The sequence below is a fragment of the Panthera leo genome, chromosome B4 (assembly GCF_018350215.1).
Source record: "Panthera leo isolate Ple1 chromosome B4, P.leo_Ple1_pat1.1, whole genome shotgun sequence".
Lineage (NCBI taxonomy): Eukaryota > Metazoa > Chordata > Mammalia > Carnivora > Felidae > Panthera > Panthera leo.
Window position 1 is genome coordinate 22,702,322 of NC_056685.1, and position 23,248 is coordinate 22,725,569.

At 43.2% G+C, this 23,248-nt stretch overlaps 1 protein-coding gene across 1 annotated transcript in view; it reads right to left on the reverse strand.

Moving 5' to 3' along the window:
* Window positions 1–23,248, reverse strand: part of PRTFDC1 (phosphoribosyl transferase domain containing 1) — a 99,080-nt gene that overhangs the window by 11,853 nt on the left and 63,979 nt on the right. Inside the window, exon 4 of the mRNA XM_042945132.1 lies at window positions 7,765–7,830. Coding sequence (XP_042801066.1) covers window positions 7,765–7,830 — 66 coding nt within the window. The remainder of the gene's footprint in view (window positions 1–7,764; window positions 7,831–23,248) is intronic.

Genomic DNA, 23,248 nt, shown 5'->3' on the forward strand with positions numbered 1-23,248 from the left:
CTTTCTTTCTTTCTTTCGATGATTATTATGAGGAAAACATTGGTTAATTATGGTTTAACTATATTTCTCAAAGGATTTTGGAGGATTAAGGAGGCTAAGTGGGTTGATAACATCTGTAACAACACAAAAACTTTCTGAGTTGTGTACAGTGTTTAAAAAGTAAAATTATTTAGTGGGTTCACAAGTGATGGGCAGTGGAATACTGATATAAAAAAATTCCTATTGAAAGGGAGCTCAGTAGAAATTTAGAATTCTTTAGCGACTTAAATAGAGCAGTCATTACATATATATTTATTTTCTTTTACAAAACACCACACTGTGTTTTCAAATTCTTTCCTTAGTAATATGTGGATTTACTGTCTGGATTGTTAGTGGCCTACCTGTTGTATGAAAAGCTCACCTCCAAAAAAGCAATGTGTTTAGTACCATTTTGGAAGATTGCCATACAAAACAAGTAGCCCAAGAGTACAGAGAAACTGACCCCAACTTTGGAAGAATTTTCACTAGTGTCTAAGAGAACTAAGCTCTTTAAATTTTTTTTTTAACATTTGTTCATTTTTTGAGAGATAGAGACATAGCCTGAATGGGGGAGGGGTGGAGAGAGAAGGAGACACAGAATCCAAAACAGGCTCCAGGCTCTGAACCGAGAGCATGGAGCCCAATGTGGGGCTCAACCTCACAAACTGTGAGATCATGACCTGAGCTGAAGTCGGACCCTCAACTGACTGAGCCACCTAGGCTCCCCAAGAAGTAATCTCTTTAAACTTTAATATGTCAGGATAGGCTCCACAAGCTAAAGGACAAAGACAAATTCATCTTTATAACATGGAGACCAGTATGTACAGGTGCTGAAGGAATGCCTGTGGAACAAATGAACAATTTTGATGTCATTTCTTTCTCTAGTTTATTATTCTTTTGACACATCTCCTCCATTTCCCCCCCCCCTCAACGATGTACAATTCCTCCTTAACTGACCTATCATTAACGTGTACTGCTTTTAATTTTGCACCAAGAAATCTTCTAAATTTCTCCCCATCTGTTTTTTTGAGTGGCAACCTTGGAAATTTTTTAAAATATTTTTTTAAGTTTATTTATTATTGACAGAGAGAGAGAGAGAGAGAAAGCACGTGGGGGATGGACAGAAAGAAAGGGAGACAGAGAATCCAAAGCAGGCTCCAGGCTCTGAGCTGTCAGTACAAAGCCCAACACTGGGCTTGAACCCACACCCCAGGAGATCATGATCTGAACCGAAGTTGGACACTTAACTACCTGAGCCACCCAGGCACCCTGCCTTGGACATTTTTTCAGAGCACACTGTGGCTCCTAAGCACTTCCAATCTGATACCTCTGATTACTGAACCACTTGCTGTCTAGGCCATCTCATCACACCTAGCTCATCTCTTCCCAGAAAGTAAGTAAAGTTTGCAACCTGGGGACCGTGGGCAAAAATTCTATGTGGAGTCTCTGGAGTGCATCCTTTCTTTGCTATGGTGCCATCCCAGGGGAAGCTTATCACCTCAAGTTCCCTGAAGAAAAAGAAAGGGAAGAAGAAAAAGAAGAAAAGAAAGAAGGAAGGCATTATACAAATTTCAGTGGTTTTTGTAGATAGATTATTCCTACTTTCAGTCTTTTAAAGTGCAAAATTATTAGCACAGCACAGTCTAATCTTCGGCAGCATAGTTTTGTGGCTATGGTCACGCTGAGTGGAGGGATGGCAGTAATGATGATGGGCTCATTGTGGGTGCTGAGCACGGGTACAAGTGTGAATATGAACCCCAGGGAGAAAGGAATGTAGTTCAGCATTTCACTCTATGTGATAATTCCCAAAATTGCCAGAATCATCAGTTGGTGGGCATTTCCATTATTGTTCTCAGCCTAGTCAGATGCAATAAAAAGGAATGATTTAAATAGTTAAGGCAGCCAAGGAGGAAATTTGGCAGGTTCTGATGCTTCATTCTGGCATTTGATTAGAAACTTATTTGGTGGGGGAAGGTGGCACGTCTCCTGAAATCTTGCACTTAACCTGCACATCTGTGTTTTCCTGTTGCCAGATCTGGGTCTGTTTCCATGCATTTGGTTTTATTCCACCCCTTCCAGAGATTTCTCTTGAACATGAATAAAATCTTCTTGCTTTAATGGATACACACATTTTATGAAGTGCCAGGATTAAATCAACTTTGAAAAAAAATCAGCTAGAGAGCACGTTGTGCAGACAGCTTGCGCACACCGAGGAAAATGCTTTTAAACACTGTAAGTTGAGGCCATTTAACTTAATCATTGAGTGTTCCCTTTATTCAAGAGCCATGACCTATTTAGAACCATGACTCAGCCAGCTTCCCTTATGAGCTTCCTTTTCTTTGCTTTAAAGAAAAGAAAGAATGGAGACAAGAAAGAAAAGAAAAAAGAAAGAAGGAAGGCAGGAAGGAAGGCAAGAAAGAAAGAAAGAAAGAAAGAAAGAAAGAAAGAAAGAAAGAAGCCATGAAAGAGAAATGTCCATGGGGTCTGTACAGTGTCTCTTTTCCAAATATTTTAACTCACACATCTTTAGAAAATTTAAGAGGTTATGTAGTACAGTTATGATGCTTATAATGTGTGGAGAATCATACAGGTGAGCTATGTCCCTGCGTTTTTAAAAGTTCTTTTACAAAGAAATTTGTTTTTTTAAAAATCTCTTCTAACCCTCCCTTCTTCATTCATCATTTAGTTCTGCTGCTGCTCCCTTGGACAGCGCTGTGTCTTCTGCAATGTTCCTACTTTGCTCCTATGGTTCTAGTGCTCATGTCTGCTCAACCCACATGGCCTCCTGACTAGTTTCTTTGCCTGGAGTCTCATTCCCATCCTCAGTTATTCTATCCTCTATCAAGGTAATTTTCTCAAAACACAACTTCTTTTTTTTTAAAGTTTATTTATTTATTTTGAGGAGAGAGAGAGAGAGAGAGAGAAAGCACACATCAGGGAGGGCCAGAGAGAGAGGGAGACAGAGAATCCCGAGTAGGCTCTGCACTGTCAATGCAGAGCCCGACCTGGAACTTAATCTCATGAACAGTGAGATCATGACCCAAGCTGAAATCAAGAGTCAGATTCTCAACCGACTGAGCCACTCAGGTGTCCTGCAAAACACAACTTCTTGATGTCACTTCTGCTCAAAAACCTTTGCAATTCCTCTTTGCCTTTCTGCAAGCTAAATTCTTTGTTGAGATATTCAACATATTCTACAAACCAAATCCAATTTGCATTTTCAGTGTCTTAAAGTTGTTTCTCTATTTTGGACTGATTTCCTCCAGTCACATTGGTCTGCTCTTGTCCTCTGGCTCTCCCATTTCCCTCCTTCATCCTTCATTTCACGATGCTCTTCTCCCTTTCCTGTGTTATTCCCAGGCTATCTAGTCCAGAGTAAAACCTCAGCCTCCCCTTGTGAAGACAGTCACAGTCCCAAGGAATCATTCCTTCTATGGATTTCCTTAAGCTCAAGGAAAGAGTCTCGTGGGGAAAGATCCCCGCAGCTCTTCTCTGAGTGCCAAGCATTAAAAAAAGAGGAGTGCTCAAATTCATGGCAGAGTAGTAATATTAATGGAAAATTCAGCTTAAATATAAATTTATTGACTGAAGAAATCACATGATTACTATACAAGGGCAAAGTCAGATGATGATCTATAAGAGCCCTCTACCCTATGCAGGTGTTTACAACAGCTTGACTTCCTTCTACAACCATGAGAAAAGTAAGCACTAATTGTTGGGTGCCTTTTCTTTTTAAGTTTGTTTTCTGCCCTCAGCTGTCATACATTCTGCATGATGGAAAGATTCTGGAGGGCCTCTGAGACTTATTTTTAAAGTTCTCTCAAACCCTTCATGCATAGCCTTTCTCTGAAAGGCTGAAGAATGGGTGAGTAGATCAGCCATCATCTGTTTAAGGAAAAGGAAATTCCAAAAGTTAAGTGATATTGTTTTCCCTCCTCCACACTCAGGGGGACAGCATTCACCAACCCAGTCCCCCCATCTTGAATCTTTTGTGACATCAAAGCCCTTCTGTTTCTCAAAAACAAGGTGCCCTCACTCAACACTTTTCTCATCCAACCTAAATCAAACTAGCTGGCTGATGTGTCCTTTGGTGTGGTTGGATGGGCTTCTATTTACCTGTCCTTCTGCCATGTCCTCCTTTTCCCAGACTTCATTGAAAAGATTTCTGATTTCTTTCTAAGAGAAAGAGGAGCCTTCGCTCACTCAGTCACCAAATACTTATGCCGACCTGTTGGCTAGGCACCGTGCACAATGCAAGAGACAGGATAGTGAATAAGATAAGCAGGGTCTCTGCCCACCTTACGCTGACATTCTGGTGGGGGAAATACACACATCAGAAAATTAGCCTTAAAGTAAACACAGCAAATGTTGGAAAGGGCTTGACCTGAAACAGAGTATTAATATAGAGATATAATGGGGAAGGTGGGGACTGTGTAAGGGAAGAGTATGTGCTCATTTTAGACAGACTCAGGGCAGGCCTCACTTATATAAGAGCCATTAGGCTGAAGCCTGAAGGATAGGAGGAAAATAGATTTCGGGTTGGAGGCCACAGCTTATCCGAAGTCTTGGCAGGAAGGAGCTTAACCAGTGTGGCTATAACACCGTAAGGAGGGCTGAGTGGTATATGATGATGTTGGGAGGGAAGCAGGGCCAGATCACACAGGTCTTACAGGCTGGGAGAAGGAGGTTGGATTGTATTCTCCGGACCTTGGGAGTAGGATTCCCAGATAAAATACAGAACACCCAGTGAAATTTGAATTTCGGATAAATAACAAATGACTTTTGAGCTTAAGTATGTTCCAAATATTGCATGTAACATGCTTATACTAAAAGTGTATTCATTGTTTATTTGAAATTCAAATTTAACTTGGCATTCTGTTCTCCATTTTGTTTTTTGCTAAGTCTGACAACCCGGAGAGGCCACTGAAAGGTTTTCAGTAGGCAAGGGGTGTGACCCAATTTGTATCTTAAAAAGATCCCTTTGGCTGTTGTTTCTTGGAGAATGATTTGGAGGGTGGCAAGAATTAAGTGAAGGTGGAAGTTCAGGGAGACTAGTTAAGCTACCATAGCTTCCTGGAGGAGGGATAGTAGCAGTCTGGCCCTAGAAGACCTGTGCTTCTCAAACTTTAGTGTGCAAAGGAACCATCTAAGGATGTTTTTAAAGTGGGTACTTCATTCGGAAGATCTGGGGTAGGATCTGAGATATTGCATTTGTAGTTTGCAGGTGGTGCTGACCTTGCTGGTTCCCAGACCAAAGGTCAGCAAACTACGGCTCATCAGCCAAATCTGGCCTGCTGCCTATATTTGTCAATAAAGTTTTATTGAAACATCCATGTCCATTTGTTTCCATTTTATCTGTGGCTGCTTGCTGGATTCATGCTATGATAGAGGGTTAAGTAGTTGCAACGGAGAGGGTATAGCCCACAAAATCTAAAAACATGTATGGCCTGGCCTTTCCCTAAAAAGTTCACTAACCCCTGCCCTAGACCACACTTTGCTACTGCAAGAGTCTAGAGTCGGGTGATTACCATGAAGACAGAGAGACGCGGACAGATTTAAGATTCATTTGAGAGCACTGAGCACGGTCTACACTGGTTCATTAAGCACTCCCTTCTTCTGATGTGAGCCTAGGTGCCCTGAACTTCATAAAGATGCGTAATCTTTAAACGTAAGCTGTTGTGACAGTTGAGAACTTGGCTAATCAATGTTGATTCATCTTAGAAATATTTACTCAGTGCGTTCTAAGCTCAAAGGATTCTACGTGGCATACATTTAAACATATATAGAATCCATCTATGCACACATAAATGCAAGTAAAAAGATACCGTGAAATAGCACCTGGTAAGCCGGAAGGATCATTTGTCACACGAGCAAAAAACAAGCTGACTCCTGCTTGTCCTTAGTGCCGGCTGGTTTTCCATCTCTCCTACCCGAACTTCCATAATCCCTACTTTCTCATGGGGAGGGGTGGGTCTTTGTAGTAATTCTGGGAGGGGATACTGAGGCACAGCACTATCACCCCTCCTATTGATTCCACCCCTAGTAAGAAACTTTGCCCATCCTCCTCTCTATTTTTTAAAGGAACAGAGTATCTGGTGCTTACCTAAGAGGGAGATTACTTTAAAATGAAAAAGAAGGGGCACCTGGGTCGCTCAGTCGGTTAAGCGTCCGACTTCGGCTCAGGTCATGATCTTGCGGTCTGTGGGTTCAAGCCCCGCTTCGGGCTCTGTGCTGACAGCTCAGAGCCGGGAGCCTGTTTCAGATTCTGTGTCTCCCTCTTTCTCTGACCCTCCCCTGTTCATGCTCTCTCTCTCTCTCTGTCTCAAAAATAAATAAATGTTAAAAAATTTTTGAAAAAAAAATAAAATGAAAAAGAAGATGATTTTAGAAAGCAGGAGAGAAAAGTCACAGTTTTATGCACAACATTTTCTTGGTATTCATTTGGGATTCTTAGAATTGCTACTTTGACAGACCCCATGGTAATTCCCCAAGGCAAGATGCTTGTGTAACGTCGCACAAGGCACGGTATTTCTCTTGTGTCGTAACACCTGTAAGGCGATGTCCTACAACAAAGTACTAAAATGACTTCTCATTTAAAGGCCACTCCGCAGTTGTGAAAAGTTGTGAATTTCTGGAAATTGCTTGGAGCATTTTAGCTTTCCAGGATGTTATTTTAGGTACTGATGTAGTAAGGCCATCAAATGGTGGTCTAGTGATGCATTAACATCAACAAGTTAATTCCAATTTCTGTGCAACATAATCTCCCTCTAGATAGTCGTGTCACACTTGGATGGCTACTATGTTATCTTCAGAGTAGAGGGAAGTAAGCTGGTTTGGAGTTAGAGTCCCTGTAGCTCTCTAATGTTCCCAATGTTATTAAACACATTTTTATTAAATGTGCCTGCTATTCCTTTTCCCCATCCGGGCATTGCATAACAAACAGTAACAACCACCAAAATGAGAGATTAAACTTGTGTAAGAGACTGATCCATTTTATTCGGAAGGCTGAAGTTGTTCAGGGATAATGAATACAAGATATGTCAGGCAGCAGCCGCTGCTTGCTTTTCAGAGCAAAACTTGGATCTCAGGTCGCATTTCCACAAAGGACATCCATTCCACAAAGGAAACAACTCTGCCTTCCAATGTATGTATTTATGTCAGAATCCAAACAGATTTTCACTTAATTTTTAAGCATTGGCATGTTTGGAACTCCAAGTTCAAAGTGGCGGTGTCTGACCCATGATCTAATGGATTACATTCTTTTGCATGGGAGGAAAAAGGCATGGGGCTGAAAAATGTGCTCTCTAGAAACCTTTCTTTTATTCCCTCCTTAAATTTTAAACATTTTGGCAAACCTGTTTAAATGTCTTACTGCAATGCCGAGATGCTGAGGCATAGATGAGACAAAAAGCAGACGAATAAAGGAAAAAGCTTCCTTTTCAGGAGGGACCGGCAAGAGGAGAAAAGGAAGCAGGCGGGAGTGCCCAGGGATTTATTTTGTAATAGGAGGTTGTCTGAAATAAGATTGGAAGGAAGGTTGGAGATCTGGTGGGCATTGGGTCCTGGAAGCATTATAAAAAGAGTGTTTTATAAGGGAGAAATCATCAAAAGGATTCACACATCCATTTGCATGAATTAGCAAACCCGGGAGAGTGTCTGAAATGCATTGCAAGTGCTGACCTGAAATGAAGGTCACTGATTTCCCCATGACATCAGTGCTTAGGGAGCAGAGTTACATTAACAAACCTTTCCAGCCAGTGTTGAAAGATCATTGCCTCCAATTATCTGCATCTCGCCCATGGACTGGTCGTTCTAAAAAAAGGGAAGATAATATTTCACTGTACAAGAAAAACCTTTACAGCACATTTCCCCCCGCCGTCTACCCAGCTAGCGGCTAGACTGCGCCTTACAAATACAGCACAAATAGCTGGTACAGATTCCTGGTTGCCCGTGGTTACCGAGAGCCACTCTCCTGCTACTGTGCTGGGGACAAAGCAATGGCTCCGGGAGGGGACAGACTGTGTGGAGAGGGGATGATAAAAGGAGTGGAGAGAAAACAAATAAACCTAATTTTGGAATACAAAAATGATGGAAGGTGCTTGAGCCTATACTGAGGCAGATGGAATTGGCGAATGCAGTCATGCTCCTGGACCTCCCTGGGCCGAGGGGGCTACGGGATCCCCAGAAGTGGGCGGCACATTTGTCTGCTGTGCCAACAAGTCCCAGTCCTAGCCCTCAGCGGGGAGCAATCAGACAGTGGCTGAGCAATCAGTTGAGGCCTCCTCTCCTCCTACCACACAGATCCAGCCTCTCTGCTGACGTTGAGGGCAATTCTAACAGCTCACAGATCAAGAACTATTGCATTTAGACCTTCACACATGAAAGAAGAAGCCTCAGGAAATTTCTACAGTCCCAGGAATATGTTTAGGAGACTTTCACTCCAATTCCTTCAGAGGTTATGAGTACTCACTTTCATGAGGTTTATATATATATCACACATTGTCCTGTGCTACTTAAACCTCTCTTTCTCTCTCTCTCTCTCTCTCTCTCTCTCACACACACACACACACACACACACACACTAGACTAAATATGGATTGTTACAGAGTGCATATCACAACAAAATAATACAGAGGCCAAACAGGAAATAGAGCAGGCCGCTTGTTTTCTAGCCTCACTGCGAAAACACCCTACAGACAGTGGCTTCATGACCAAGCAAGAATGCTGTAATGTTGCAATCCCTTCCAACAGCAATCTAAGGGAGAAGACAATGGTGCAGGTACCTTGTGCATGACGTGCCGAACAGGAAACATCTCAGGTCGCTGCTGTGAACCGTTGTGGCTTTTGCCAGTTCAGGGTTTTCCTCCCTTATTCTGCCTCTTTCACGGAGGGTGGGGGGCATCATTCATTCCTTATGGCTCAGGTGGGGCTAGGCCTTTCCTATGTAAACCAGCTATGCCTGGTGCTACATGCCAGCTACCGAAGCCAATTCTGTTCCCTTAGGGATTTTCTTGGGTTGGTTTGAATTGGATTCTGTCACTTGCAACAGAGTCTCTATCTAGGCATTGACATCGGTCATCTGGGAAGGCAGAAAGCAGCCAAATAACCAATATAACAGTTTTGCCAATGAAGCAGGTTTGTCTTTTCACCTTACTGCTCAAGAGGGGGGAAAATAACCTTAGAATGTTTTTACTTCCACTCGGTAAAGCATTCACTCTCTACTGCAAAGAAGTAAAGAGAAAGCCCACCAAGTAGATAAATCCAATAATTTTCTTCTTATGGGAACTGATCTCAAAAGGAGAAAGTCAAAGAACATCCAGAATTTACTGATCTTCTGCTGGTTTTGAACAGGCATATATAATCATGTATTCATAAGCAGTCACGCAGTAGGTTAGGAACTTGTCAAAAATGTCAAAGGAGGAGCGTCTGGGTGGCTCAGTCGGTTGAGCACCCGACTTCAGCTCAGGTCATGATCTCGCGGTTCATGGGTTTGAGCCCTGCATCAGGCTCTGTGCTGACAGCTTAGAGCCTGGAGCCTGCTTTGGATTCTGTGTCTCCCGCTCTCTCTCTGCCCCTCCCCCACTCACGCTCTGTCTCTCTCTCCATCTCTCTCAAAAATGAATAAACATTAAAAAAAATTAAAAGAATGTCAAAGGAGAAGATTCTCTTGTGACTTCTAGAGGTGCTGAGATATAGGAGTAAACGTAGGCGGAATTTCTGCACAACAGACTCAAATATGTTGTTAATAGCAGCAGGAAAAATAAAAATTTCTGTATCCCTAGGGGACTGAGATATGCAGAACTGGACCCAACTACTAAACCACAAAGTTTAATGTAACAAATGAGATTTACACTCTGCCAGATTGGAGCAAACTTCATAATAATTCTACTCTTACCATCTTCATTCTATTGATTAAAAACAAAACCCCCACAATATATCAGAAAGCTAAATACTATGCTATAAGTCACATATTCAGCATGTTGCCAAGAAAATCTTATTTCAGATTGATGTACTTTTTTTTTTAATTTCAGAAGGCCTTAATTAGAGTCCACGTTTATAACATGTTTTTATTATTAGATCTATCCTTAACTCATCTGGAACTTAGGTCTTCCAAGTATGTGTATAGTCAATTGTCCCAATACCATTTATTGAATTGTTTTTCCCCAACTGGTTGGAATGTCATTTTTATCATAGCCTTCATTCTCCTATGTGAGGGTCAGTTTCTATGCTCTTCTGTTTCATTAGCCTAAAATGTCTATTTTAACATCTAAACCATACTGTTAAATTATTATAGCTTTTTATTATGTTTTGATACGTGGTAAAGAAAGTTTCATTTTTGCGTTCCTTTAAAAAAAATTGTCTTGGCCACTTTTTTTTTTGTCTCAGCTACTTTAGTACTTTTATTTTTTTAATTTTTGAAAAATGTTTATTCATTTTTGAGAGAGAGAGAAAGCGTGCGGGGAAGGGGCAGAGAGAGAGCGGTACGCAGAATCCAAAGCAGGCTCCAGGCTCTGGGCTGTCAGCACAGAGCCTGACGCAGGGCTCGAAACCACGAACCGTGAGATCATGACCTGAGTCGAGTTGATGCCTAACTGACTGAGCCACCCAGACACCCCTGTACCTTTATTTATTTGCCTATCTGCTGGGCTGTTATGAAGATCAAATGAATTAATATAAACTGGACATTTAGAACAGAGCCTGGCTCAGTAAATGCTGGATGTGATTCATTTTCCTCCCTCCCTCCCTCCCTCCCCTCCTTCTTTCCCAGGAAATGGTCACTCCTCAGTCCTCTCTGGTACACTGGAGTCTGGAGCTCTCCTGGTTTAATGACTCCGGCAAAGAAGGCTTTTGTGTCTTGCTGGGTTGAAGAAGGCAGCCTAGAGGACCATCCTCTCCATTCATAAGCTCCCCAGCACCCTGCTGCCTGTAGGGCATTCCTTCTTCACTCCATCTTCTAAGAACCCAGCTACTAACTTGTAAGCCTTTCAAGAATTCTGTGGCATGAATCCTGTACTTCTCATTGACAATTCCCTCTATAGGCATTTGGATTTTCACTTTCACTCTTCAGCTGAGTCAGTGCCCTTCCTTAATCAGTTTTGCCTCCTAAAAACCACTGACATCTCTTGCCCACTGAGGTTGTCTCCCCCTTTCTTTGTCCTTGTGGGGAAATACTTCATTCATTTCTTTACTGGCATTTTGGTGGGGTTTTAGGGAGGAATAGAGCTAATTGTATGCATCTAATCCACTGTGTTTAACCATGATATTTTTCTAGCAGTTCAAAAGCATCCTTATATTCCTAGGATTGATGTACTTTTTAAAGATGTCATTGGTTTTGATTTGATAATATTTTATTTAGGATTATTAATCTTATCTTCATAAGTAAGATTGGTTTATAGTTTTTTTTCTTTTTCTTTCCTTTTTTTCTTTTTTTACCGTTTATTTTTGAGAGTGAGAGAGAGCACAAGCGGGCGAGGGGCAGAGAGACACACAGAATTCAAGCCAGTCTCCAGGCTCTGAGCTGTCAGCGCAAGAGTCTAACGGGGGTTTGAACCCACGAACCGTGAGATCATGACCCGAGCCCAAGTTGAAGCTTAACCAACTGAGCCACCCAGGCACCCCAAGATTGGTTTATAGTTTTAAGGCAAATTTATACTAGCCTCATATAATGCACTGGGTGGTTCTTTATCTTTTGTCTATGCTCTAGTAAAGTTTGTATACCAATGGATTGATTCGTTTTGCTGAGGTTCTGTAGAGCTCAGTGTAGGTATTATTTAGTCCCCAACTTACAAACAGGGAATCTGAGTACTGAGTGTTTAGGTAACTTGACCAAGAGGAGCTGCTAATAGGTAAAGGGACCCAGTTCAATCCTAGATTGCCTGGCTCCATATTACTCTGGTGTAACCTATCCCTGCCCCACACCCCCAGTATCCCTAGAAGAGAGAAGCACATAATTGGTCTTTGAGAGGAACCTGAGAAGGGGTGGGTCCCGCTTATACTAATGAAGTGAAATACATAAGCTGCCATGGCCAAGGGAAGCCGACATCTTGGTAAAAATGCTGGCAGCCATTACATACCTTTAAAGAGCCAAGGAAATCTCTGACATTTAGTCCAGGGTTCCTTGGAAGAAATATTCTGGAAATCAGCTTGGCCTGATCTCCAGGCACAAGAGCACACCCACACAGCCCTGCAGGTGTGGCGATTCTTCGTGCCACAATGCCAATGGAGACTTGGCGCTGCTTAGATAGCCTTTAGAAAAAAAGCATTACTGAAGAAGAATAAATATCCTGAATTCCTGCCCTTTTGAGGAACAGGAAGCGGAAAAGTAAGGAAAATAAATAAACAAAAGAACCACTCTCTAAACCATTCATTTCCAAAGTCAGAGACACTTGTTTCAAATTCTGTGCAGGCAAAAGCTTTCTCAATATTCTCAGCTGCCATCAATCCCTTAACTTTGCTTTCCCCCAGTATTAGCCTGACCTTTCCTCTCAGCTCTTCTGTGCCCTATATTAAATGGATTGAGATGCAAAACAAAAAACAGAAATAGTTCATTATAGGAGTTTTAGTGACCAAGCTGGAAAGTTTCTTATTAAAATGGTGTAAACCACTAAAAAAAGCTTTTTTAAGTTTATTTATTTATTTTAAGAGAGTGTGTGCATGCACGTGTACATGAGCAGGGGAGGGATAGGGGGTGGGGAGAGTAGGAATCTGAAACAGGCCCCACGCTGACAACGCAGAGCCAGACATGGGGTTTTGATCCCCTGATCTCCCTGATGTGAGATCATGACCTGAGCCAAAATCAAGAGCGGGATGTTCAACCAACTGAGCCACCCAAGTGCCCTTATTTATTTGTTTGTTTATTTATTTATTTATTTATTTATTTATAGCAAGCCAGAGAAGGGCAGAGAGAGAGGGAGAGAGAAATCCCAAGCAGGTTCTGTGCTGTCAACACAGAGCCTGAGGCAGATCTCAAACTCACCAACTGTGAAATCATGACCTGAACCCAAACCCAGAGCCATTGGCTTAACCAACAGAGCCACCCAGAAGCCCCCTAATGTTTGTTTTTTTTTAAGCTCTAACATTTGATGCCAAGTCAGAGAACGAGGGCAGGTGAATTTCTTTCAGTATCCCCAGTTTTCTCTTCAACCAGCAGTTGATGTAGGACAGGGCTCTTCACTGGGCCCTTCAGTCCTTTAAGCTGCCTGTGTCAGGGTGGAGGGGGCAGTGGGGTGACAGCCTGTGTGGCTTCTGGGCCTCTTGGTTCAAGCAGAGCAATTCCACTTGTCTCTCTTATATCGACTGGATTCCAAGAAAGATGGTGCCGGCAAAAAAGTTTGAAAACCATCATGTTAAGGTTTTCTCCTTTGAAATGGGCTTACATTTTGGTTTTCTGTTCATTTAAATATGCATCTGCTTCTGACATCGTTTGTTTAGTAACTCATTCTTACAACCTACGGGGGGTATTCCGTGGAAAGTTGAATGTGGAGATTAAGTGACCAGGCACCCGGGGTCCCCAGGTCCCCTTAAGGACCAGACTGCCTGGGTTCTGGTCAAAGCTCCACCTTCCATTAGTTGTGTGACCTTGAGGAAGTTACTTAACCTCTCAGTGCCTCAACTTCCCTATCTATAAAAAGGGTATATTAATAGTTCCTACCTCTTAGGATTATTGGAGGACTAAATGAAATCATGTGCTTTAAGCACTTAGAAAAGTGCCTGGAATGTAATAATTAGCAGTACATAAAGTAAGCCCTGCATTCTCCTAAGAAACTTGCAAGGCTCCCTGGTGTCCTAACACTGACTTTGTGATGTATTCTTTGCTCGGTTCACTCAGCACATTACTACCCCATACATTCTGTGGTTAGCGTTCATGAGGCTGACCGCTGCCCATGAGGCCTGTGTGTAAGGAAGACTCATGTCCTTGCACTGCTAGTCTGTATCACGACTGGAGCTTTGCTTAAAAACGACCTCATATGAGCTTTCCTTTGGGATTTCTCGGTGACCTCCCAGCTCCCACCCTGGAGGGTCTGAAGCTTTACAGTGAACTGTTTGGTGGGCATAGTTTCTATCATTCTACTTTGCTGTTTTCATCCTTCTTCCCGCTAGGTAGAAGCCACTTGGAGATTGTGCTTGGACCCACTTAGCTCTCATTAGATCCTTGAGGGAGCCATTTACAGTCAGTAGAGCAAGGAGTTGTTAACCTTGAAACTGCTTTACAAGATGGCAGCAGCAGATCTGTGGCAGAACATGAGAATGGATGTCTGGATTTCTGATCTCTTTCTAGGCCTGGATGCATTTTTATCTTGGGCGGGGGGGTCATGAGATAGCCCAATGCCTTCCTATAAATCCACCATTTTAGCTTAAAGTCATCTAAAATTGATTTATAGACTACTTGTAAACAAAAGAACCTCAACTAAGAGATCATGCTAATTTACAGGAAAAGTCCCTATTTGCAAATTTTGATAAATATTATTAGTGATAAATTACTTGTGACGCACCTCATCGCTACTAATAAACAGTGCTATGCTACACTGAGACCTCAGGAGTTTCCGGCACACAATCTACTGTTTAATTGTCCATATCTTAGCTCGTGGTTGCTCACACCATACTTTTCCATCTTTCTTCACGTGGGCAACTCGTGCTCTTTCATCAAGACTCAGTTCGGGCATCATCTCTTCCAGGAAGTTTTCCTCGAGTTCCCTGCACTTTATATGTGTCCCAATAACACTCTACACAGATCTGCATGTTAATAGACCATGTCCAGCTGGATTTTTTTGTGAACATAGTAATTGCCAATGGAGTGAAAACCCCTTCAGCATTGCAGCCTTATTTTCGTCTTAATTGAACCCTCTGTTGCTAGCACATTGTGGCATCTAGTGTTTGTGGAGCCATAACTGATGCATCTGAGTACAGGTGTTAGCCCGATGTGGGGCTTGAGCCCATAAACCGCGAGATCATGACCTGAGCCCAAATCAAGAGTCAGGTGCTTAACCCAGGCACCCTATGTTAGTCACCCAGGCACCCTGTGTTAGCTATATATATATATATAATGCTTTTTTTAATGTTTATCTTTGAGAGATAGAGAGAGATAGAGCATGAGTGGGAGAGGAGAAGAGATTGAGGGAGACACAGAATTTGAAGTAGGCTCCAGGCTCTGAGCTGTCAGCCCAGAGCCTGATGTGGGGCTCGAACTCACGGACCGCGAGATCATGACCTGAGCTGAAGCTGGGTGCTTAACCGACTGAGCCACCCAGGAGCCCCGATTTTTAATACTTCTTCTCCTACCCACTTAGAAAAGTGTTCTCAGGTAAGCACTTCATTTCTATGCCTTTAAGTTCTTTCTCCGGCTGTCCAGAAGCCTAGAGGAACTTACTACTTAATGGGAGTCAGAGAAAAATGAAAACTATAAACAAACACACGAGAAAATAGCTGTAAAGCTCAACTGAGAAGGACTTAGATAAAGTTGACGTGAGTAACTTAGAAGACAGAAAGACTGGAAAAATATAGACCTTTCCCCCATTATGTTCGGTTCGCACCCAAATTATATTTTCTTTATTTTCATGCTCTTATTATCCCAGTTCCCAGTCTCCTCAATATTTTTACAAACCTAAATGCAAACATCCATGCAAATTCTGAATACTCAAAATATGAAAATCTGATTTATTAAGATATTTTAGTGTCAGGAATTCATTTCATAATTAATAAAAGATATATTTGAAAGCCAAACTAGTATTTTAGCCAGGAAAAAAGTATATAGGTTAGGATGTACAATTTCACTCATTTGAAAGTACACATGTATTTCGCACTTCCTGAATTTCGTGTGTCTAACTTTGCAAACATGATGTGACTTTATTCGAAGACAAAATGGCTTTCTGTTTAATGACAATGATTTATTACTCTATTGTGATCGGTATTCTACTCCACCCAGGCTCTAAGAGGGGTACTGGTTAGCTAAGAGTAATCTCCACCCAACAGAGAAAGGCTCTTTTCTTTATGAGAAATAAAGGGGCGCTGGGTTAGAAGAAGGGACACAATCATGTGAAGAATCTATAGGCTGGTAGGAATAATGAGGGGTCATCAGAAAAAAAAAAAAGAAGAAGAAGAAGAAGAAAGAAAGAAAAAAGGAGGAGGGAGAAGAAAATGGACCTTTATTTTAATTTAGTTATAAGAGACCCCAGGAAAGGAGGAAACAGTTTAAAAATGGATTCAGTAGCTTTGCTTTACGTGAACTCTGTTTGAAACCTTGAAGCAGGATATCCTTCTGTTTTGAATCCTGGTATGGACTGTTGTTTTGGTTTAAGTTTTGTTTTTACATTTTGGGTCAGACGGACACACCAGTAGAGGCTCTTGAAACATCTGAGTGACCCTGAAAGACTTCAGTAAAATCTTTGTTTTAAAATGGGGACACTCATATCCCCAGTGATGGTTATTTCTCAGAAGACCATTTTCTCTGTATAATTTTTTTCTCCTAAGTAACCCAGGGGAAGATTTATAATTATATCTTAACACACACACACACACACACACACACACACACACACACACACACCAATTGACAATAGTTGTTCAACAGTAATGAAATCTTAAACCAGCTCTCATGAACTGGTTTTAAGATTGCCAGGAGAAGGAACAGTGAACAGGAAGGACCAAGGGAGAGAACTGGCAGCAGATAGCATGCCAGAGAAACCTCCAGAACACACACCACTTCTTGGCATTAGGCTGGATCTATCTTTTTTCCCATCCAATTGTACTCTGGGTCCAAAAAGTTCTGCTATCTTGTGTCACTTCTCAGCTCAAAATATTTCTGAAAATTCCCAGGCCTGCAAAATGAAGTCTGATTTTGTCTTCTTCTTCTTTTTTTGCCACCCTCAGAGCCAGGCAAGAGGGACTCTGCCTATTCACAAACACGAAAACACAAAGACATTTGTTTTTTTTTTCCTTTTTGGTCTTATAAGGAAGGTTTTTTTGACAGTTCTCTAACAGTTTGAGCTATGAGAATTATGTAACAGGGACACGTGTGCTGAGCTGGGCCCTGCCCCCTCCCCCCTTGCAGGGTCAAGTCTGTACAGGGGAGGATGGTGGTAGAGAAAAACACAGCCTTATCTTGGGAAACCAGAAAAAGAGAGGCTGGTATTTTTTTCAAGTTGGCCACCCTAAAATCACCCAAAGCAGGTGTCTCAGAGGCCAAACTTCCCAGATAACCGTGTTCCCTCCTGCCTCTCTGCTCAGATGGGAGAGTCTTGGAGGCACCTGAATGAGGAGAAAGAGGCATGAGGGAGAAAAACCCAGCTGCCCCAACTCCCTTAAGAAGAGCTTAAGTGGGTCAGTCTCATCCGGGTTTTTGGCAGGCTCAGTCACCACCCAGGAGCTGCGCCTGGGCCCAGCTTATGCCCTGCCCTGCCCTGCCCTGCAGACACACGACTCTGCTCAGGCTTGCAGGCTGCAGGGATGAGCCCAGCTCCTTCGGTCTCCAGCTCAGGTGATCTGGGTAGAAACATGAGCCCGACCATGGACCAAGCTATAAAGTTTCAAAACCTTAAATATTTAGGGAAATAGTGCGTGGATCTGCATTTGCAATTTTGCCTTGGGCCCCATAAATATTAGAGTCAAGCCTGACTTCGAGAAGCATTTATTGAACATTTACTAAGTGCCAGGCACTACGCTAAGTGCATTATTTATATGGATCCTGACAAAATCCCATTAGGGATCTCTACCAGCCAGCAACCATACCCTTGGTATCTACCCAAGGAGTTGAACATTTACGTCCACACAAAAACTTGCATCTGAGTGTTCATAGCAGTTTTATTCATAATTAGCAAAACTTGGAAGCAACTGAGATGTCCTTCAGCAGGTGAGAGGATAAATAAATGGTGGTAACACCCAGACAGTGGATACCATTCAGTGCTAAAAAGAAATGAACTATCAAGCCACGAAAAGACATGGAGGGATGGTTAAGTGCATATTACTCATTAAGGGAAGATGGCAATCTGATGAGAGTGTATATACTGTAGTAGTATATGTCTAACACGTGCCTTCTGGGAAAGGCAAAACTATGGAGACAATAAAAGATCAGTGTTTGGGGCGCTTGGGTGGCTCAGTCGGTTGAGCATCTGACTCTTGATTTTGGCTCAGGTAATGATCTCATGGTTCATGGGATCAAGCCCTGCATCGGGCTCTGCACTGACATCACAGTGCTTGTTTGGGATTCTCTCTCTCCCCTTCTCTCTCTCTCTGGCCCTCCCCCACTTGTGTGTGCACGTACGTGCTCTCTCTCTCTCTCTCTCTCTCTCTCAAAATCTATAAATAAACATTAAAAAAAATCAGTTTTCACCAGGGGTTGGTGGGGGAGGGACGAATAGGTGGAACACAGGTGATTTTTAGGGTAGTAAGAACACTCTAGGATATCCTAACGATGGATACATGTCATCACACATTTGTCCAAACACATAGTTATGATGCACCGATGTAAGTAAGTTCATCAGATGTAACACGTCACACTCTGGTGTCCGATGTTGATAGTGGGGGAGGCTGTGGGCGTATGGGGTCAGGGGGTACATGGGAATTCTCTTGTACTTTCCCCTCAATTTTGGTGGGAACCTAAAACTGCTTGCTCTAAAAAATAAAGTCCATTAAAAAACAATCCTATGAGGTAACAGGTGCTGTTATCACTCCAATTCAAGTAACTTGACTAAGTAACGTCACCCAAGGTCCCACAGCTGGAAAGTGAGGGAGCTGAAAACAGGGTAACCCTCTGTCTTGCTCCAAAGCCTCCATGTAATCAACACATTCTACAGCTTTTCTGTCACATCTGATCAGAATCTAGACTTGGCACTACACTTCCTTTTAGCCAGTGTTTCGTAGGTGATATGCTCTCCAATCCTCTGTATGGACTGTTTACCCTGTCTGGACAGGGGCCTGAGAGCCTGTATTTCTAGTGAGCTCCCAGGTGACGGGGATGGGGCAGGACCATAGGCCACACTCTGAGTCGTCGGGATGTCTGTTCCACCCTGCTAAGTCCAGCGCAACACCCTGCATTTTATCATTGCGTGCCTTATGGATGTTCCCTCCACCCAGAATTTCTTTCTGCCATGTCTCTGCTTGTCAGAATTATAACTTCCCTGCACATGGAGACTAAAATCTCCTTGCATTATAAATCATCGTCTGATCCTCATCCTATCACCACCGTCAACCAGAATTGATTTCTCCTGCCAACGTGTTTCCTTTGCATTTAGCGCCAATTCTGCAGCCCTCGTTTCGTCCTTGTTTTACTGGCTACTTCTTGGTCGTTGTCTACGTATCTGTTCACTCCCGCTATTCTGAGAGCACCCTGAGGATAGGGACTTTAGAGCCTGTATCTGTGGTTCCTAACACTGAGCAGAGCCTCGCATACGGAAGGGAATGTGATGTGATCCCCTTTTCTGTTAAGTGGGGACAATAACACCTACTAGTTTGGACTGTTGTGAGGTTTAAATGAAACATCATACGTAGAATGCTTTGCCCACACTAGGCCCCTGATAAATACTTATTGATCAGGACTTTCCTTTCCTGTTATCCATAAAAGGGAAGGGGGAGGGCGTGGGAGTGAATTAAGGACAAAGCCAGGCCTACCCTCAAGGTAGCTTAACTTTGATTCATGTGATTTTCCCACTCTATCAAGCTCTGCTTCACTTTGTTTTGCTTATGTGAGTAACTCTAAATTTATCAGTCATTCACGTAACTACAATTTATCAGCATTTACAGAAAAAAACCTGGAGTAGTATTTCCTGGTTCACATTTTCTGTACAAATCACTGATTAAGAGTCAATTAGGGCTTACGATTAAAAGGAATAAATGTGTCCTTACATCTCAGTAAACTATAAGGTAATGTAACATCATGTATTTAATACACATCTCTAACCTAATGGTATGCCTATGCAACTCAAAACAGCCAAATTTACAATTAGGTAATGCTTTGCAGGTAACATGACCGCACAAGAAGAAATGAATGATTATCATCAGGCACAATGATTGCCTTAACCAGTCACTCGCTGGGACTCCTTGGCAAGCCCCCGATTTCTCATTTACTTCATCTGGAAAATGGGGATACTACTACCTGCCTTACCTGCTTTTCAGAGTTCTCGCAAAGAGCAAACAGATTTTCCAATACGTGCAAATGCTCTGAACAATAGAGCAAACTTTTCATATGCGGAAATGTCTTAATATAATATCTTCAGCCATAATACAAAGCTAGAGGGGAAAAGGCAATTTATATAAAATACAAAGAAAGTGGAATACTTGGGGGGGGGGTGGCAAATGTCAGGCGTTTCATCTACTGTTACTGTTTTTTAGGTTTACGGTTTTGCTCCGACGTCTCCAGGTGTCTCATGGGACTTGAGCATTACGTGAGAAGGTCGGAGAGCAGAATGCTTCTAGAGCCACCTTTTATTTTTCAGAATAAGAAAAGATGGTTTATACGATGTAGGCATGTTGATTGGCAGTGCAGGCTTGCAAATTCCTTCAGTATTAAGTCATGTCTTCAAAACTGGGTGGGGCGCTGAGTTATTAAATTTTTTCTTTCCCTCTGGAGGCCAGGGCTTGGAAGTAGCTAAAGACTACATGTGAACTGAGCTGGGTGGTCTCGGGAAAATTCTGAGTAAACAGCGTTTGCTCATCTGAAAGGACCACAACACACTGTGCATCTGTCTGTCCATATTATACAAACAGAATCTGGACTCCATTAATGTGCCCGAGGAATAAATTATTGTCTAATAAATGTTTTTATAATCACAGTGGAAAGGAAGGTCCGGGACAGCAAAGGAAATGAGACGCTGCAGTACCAATTTGTTGGTGGAAGCTTGGAAGAGGAGCAGGAGAGGAAGTGCTCCACAGCTGTGTCTGACTTAGAGCAGCCATGGCTTCTGCGACATGGGAGAGGTGGGGTTCAATACAGACTTAGGTACGGGGAGCACCCTCGTCTGGACTGCCAATGAGGAGCGCCAAATCACCCAGGAAGGGTGGCTTTCGCTCTTAGTCTCTGCCGCATGATCTAAGAACAACCCCTCAATGACACAATCAACTGTAGAGCCAACCCCCTTTGGGCGCTGAAAGTCAGAACGTCCACACGAGCTGGCCTCAGAGGGCCAGCAGCTACGGGACAGGCGCCTTGGGCCGTCTGATTGTGCATCCACGTACTGCGAATGCGTAAATACCCGCTCTTCTCTCTTTAGCCCCGTCAAGGATTCGTTGTCGTTGGCCGATGAGCACAAGGGCGTTTGTGTTGTAAGGGTGGCGGAAGCAGTTGTTTGAGCCAGAGGGGGCAGGGAAGAGAGGAGAGCAGGCTGGCGGCTGAGACGACCACTGTTCCCTGTCTGGTCCCTTTCACTGCACTTGAGCCCTGATGTGAGAGGCCTGCTTTCATTAACGACTAAGATTCTGGGACGGGTCGAAGGTCCGAGGCAGGGCCATGTTCACAACCGCCCGGGGCCCCTGCCCCTGTGAGAAACCTGGCCGTGTCCTGGTACCCGCAGGGCTGCCAGTCTTCGGAGCTCCCCTGGCAGAGGCACGGGCACGCTCACAACAGAGTGTCAGCAATGGCCTCACAAAGGATCCTAGGAGAGGCTTCTCTAGCAGAAAAATGAAATCCAGGAACTGGAGTAGGGGCTGGTGGAGGAGGTGACAGACACTTTGTGGTAACCGCAGCTGACAGACTGACTTGTGGACACATGTGAGGACCCACTGGGGGGCTCTCAGAAATACGTGAAGGATCAATTCTTGATTGGGCGGGTGGGAAAAGTGGAAGCCCAAATCAGCATATTTTGGCAGGCTCCTACATGGATCTACTTTTTTTTTTTTTTTAATGTTTATTATTGAGAGACAGAAAGAGACAGAGCATGAGCATGGGAGGGATAGAGAGAGGGAGAGACACAGAATCTGAAGCAGGCTCCAGGCTCTGAGCTGTCACACAGAGCCCAATGCGGGGCTCGAACCCACGAACTGCGAGATCACGACCCAAGCCGAAGTTGGATGCTTAACCGACTGAGCCACCCAAGCGCCCCTACACAGATCTACTTCTGTAGTCACCGATGGGTAATGCCGAAGGTGAGGGCTGTATAGCAAATGACATTTGGGTTTCAGAAATTTTGAATACATCAACTACTCCGATTACATCAAATTCATTTGCTATAAACTTCATGATGTCCTTAACATAACAGAGTTCATGAAACGATTTCCTGTAATGGCACTTCATTTATTTTTTAAGTTTATTTATTTATTCTGAGGGAGACAGAGCGTGCAAGCAGGGGATAGACAGAGAGAGGGGGAGAGAGAATCCCCAGCAGACTCCACATGGAGCCCGATGCGGGCTCAAACCCATGAACTGGGAGATTATGACCTAAGCTGAAACCAAGAGTCGGATGCTCATCTAATTCAGCCACCCAGGCACCCTGCCACTTTGGTTTTTAATTTGAAAACATTGTTAAGGGAATGACTTTTTGTTGTTGTTGTAGTTTTAAAATTTCATTACATTTTGATAAGTCCCTGTGACTTCTGCCTCGTGCCAAGATGGAATAACCAAGACCAGATTTATCTCCTTTCCTTTAAAAAAAAAAAAAAAAGCACAATATAGGCGGCAATAGTTTCAAGACACTGGATGCCAGGCAACAAAGAGCAACCCACAATCCCTGAGAGATAGGAACCAATGAAGTGGACCCTCTGACTGCCCGCTGAAGTCTTGGTTGAGTTTTCAGGCCACAGGGTAGGGAAGGAGAGCCCAGGTGGAGCCTGGGAGACTCTGAGTGCAGGGGATGGAGCTGAGCGTCCGGGGAGAACCCGACAGCTAGTTCTCAGAACAGGATACTGGAGAGAAGCGTTGCACAGAAGCAGAATCAGCAGAGCACGAGGCAGATCTGCAGATGCAGATGAAGAAAATACCTGACACCAAGGAAAGAACTATCCAAAAGGAATAGAAGGAACAGTACCCAACATAAGCAGAGCCAACTGTAGTGCCTGTTCCCACCTGAACGGAAAATCCCATGATCCACAGGGAGTTGCGTCCAGTACTCTGGAGGGTCTGGCTTCACTGGTGAAGAATCTTAGCCTTAGCATGAGTTTTGCTCTGGACCTACCCGACAGATCGTAAAAGCAATATCTGTAACGATCAAGCTGCTTCCAAATAACAAACGAGCCTCAGAACAAGGTTTAAGAATACATGTAGGAATAAAAAAAAAATACCCATCCACAGGCAAATGAAAAGATGCTC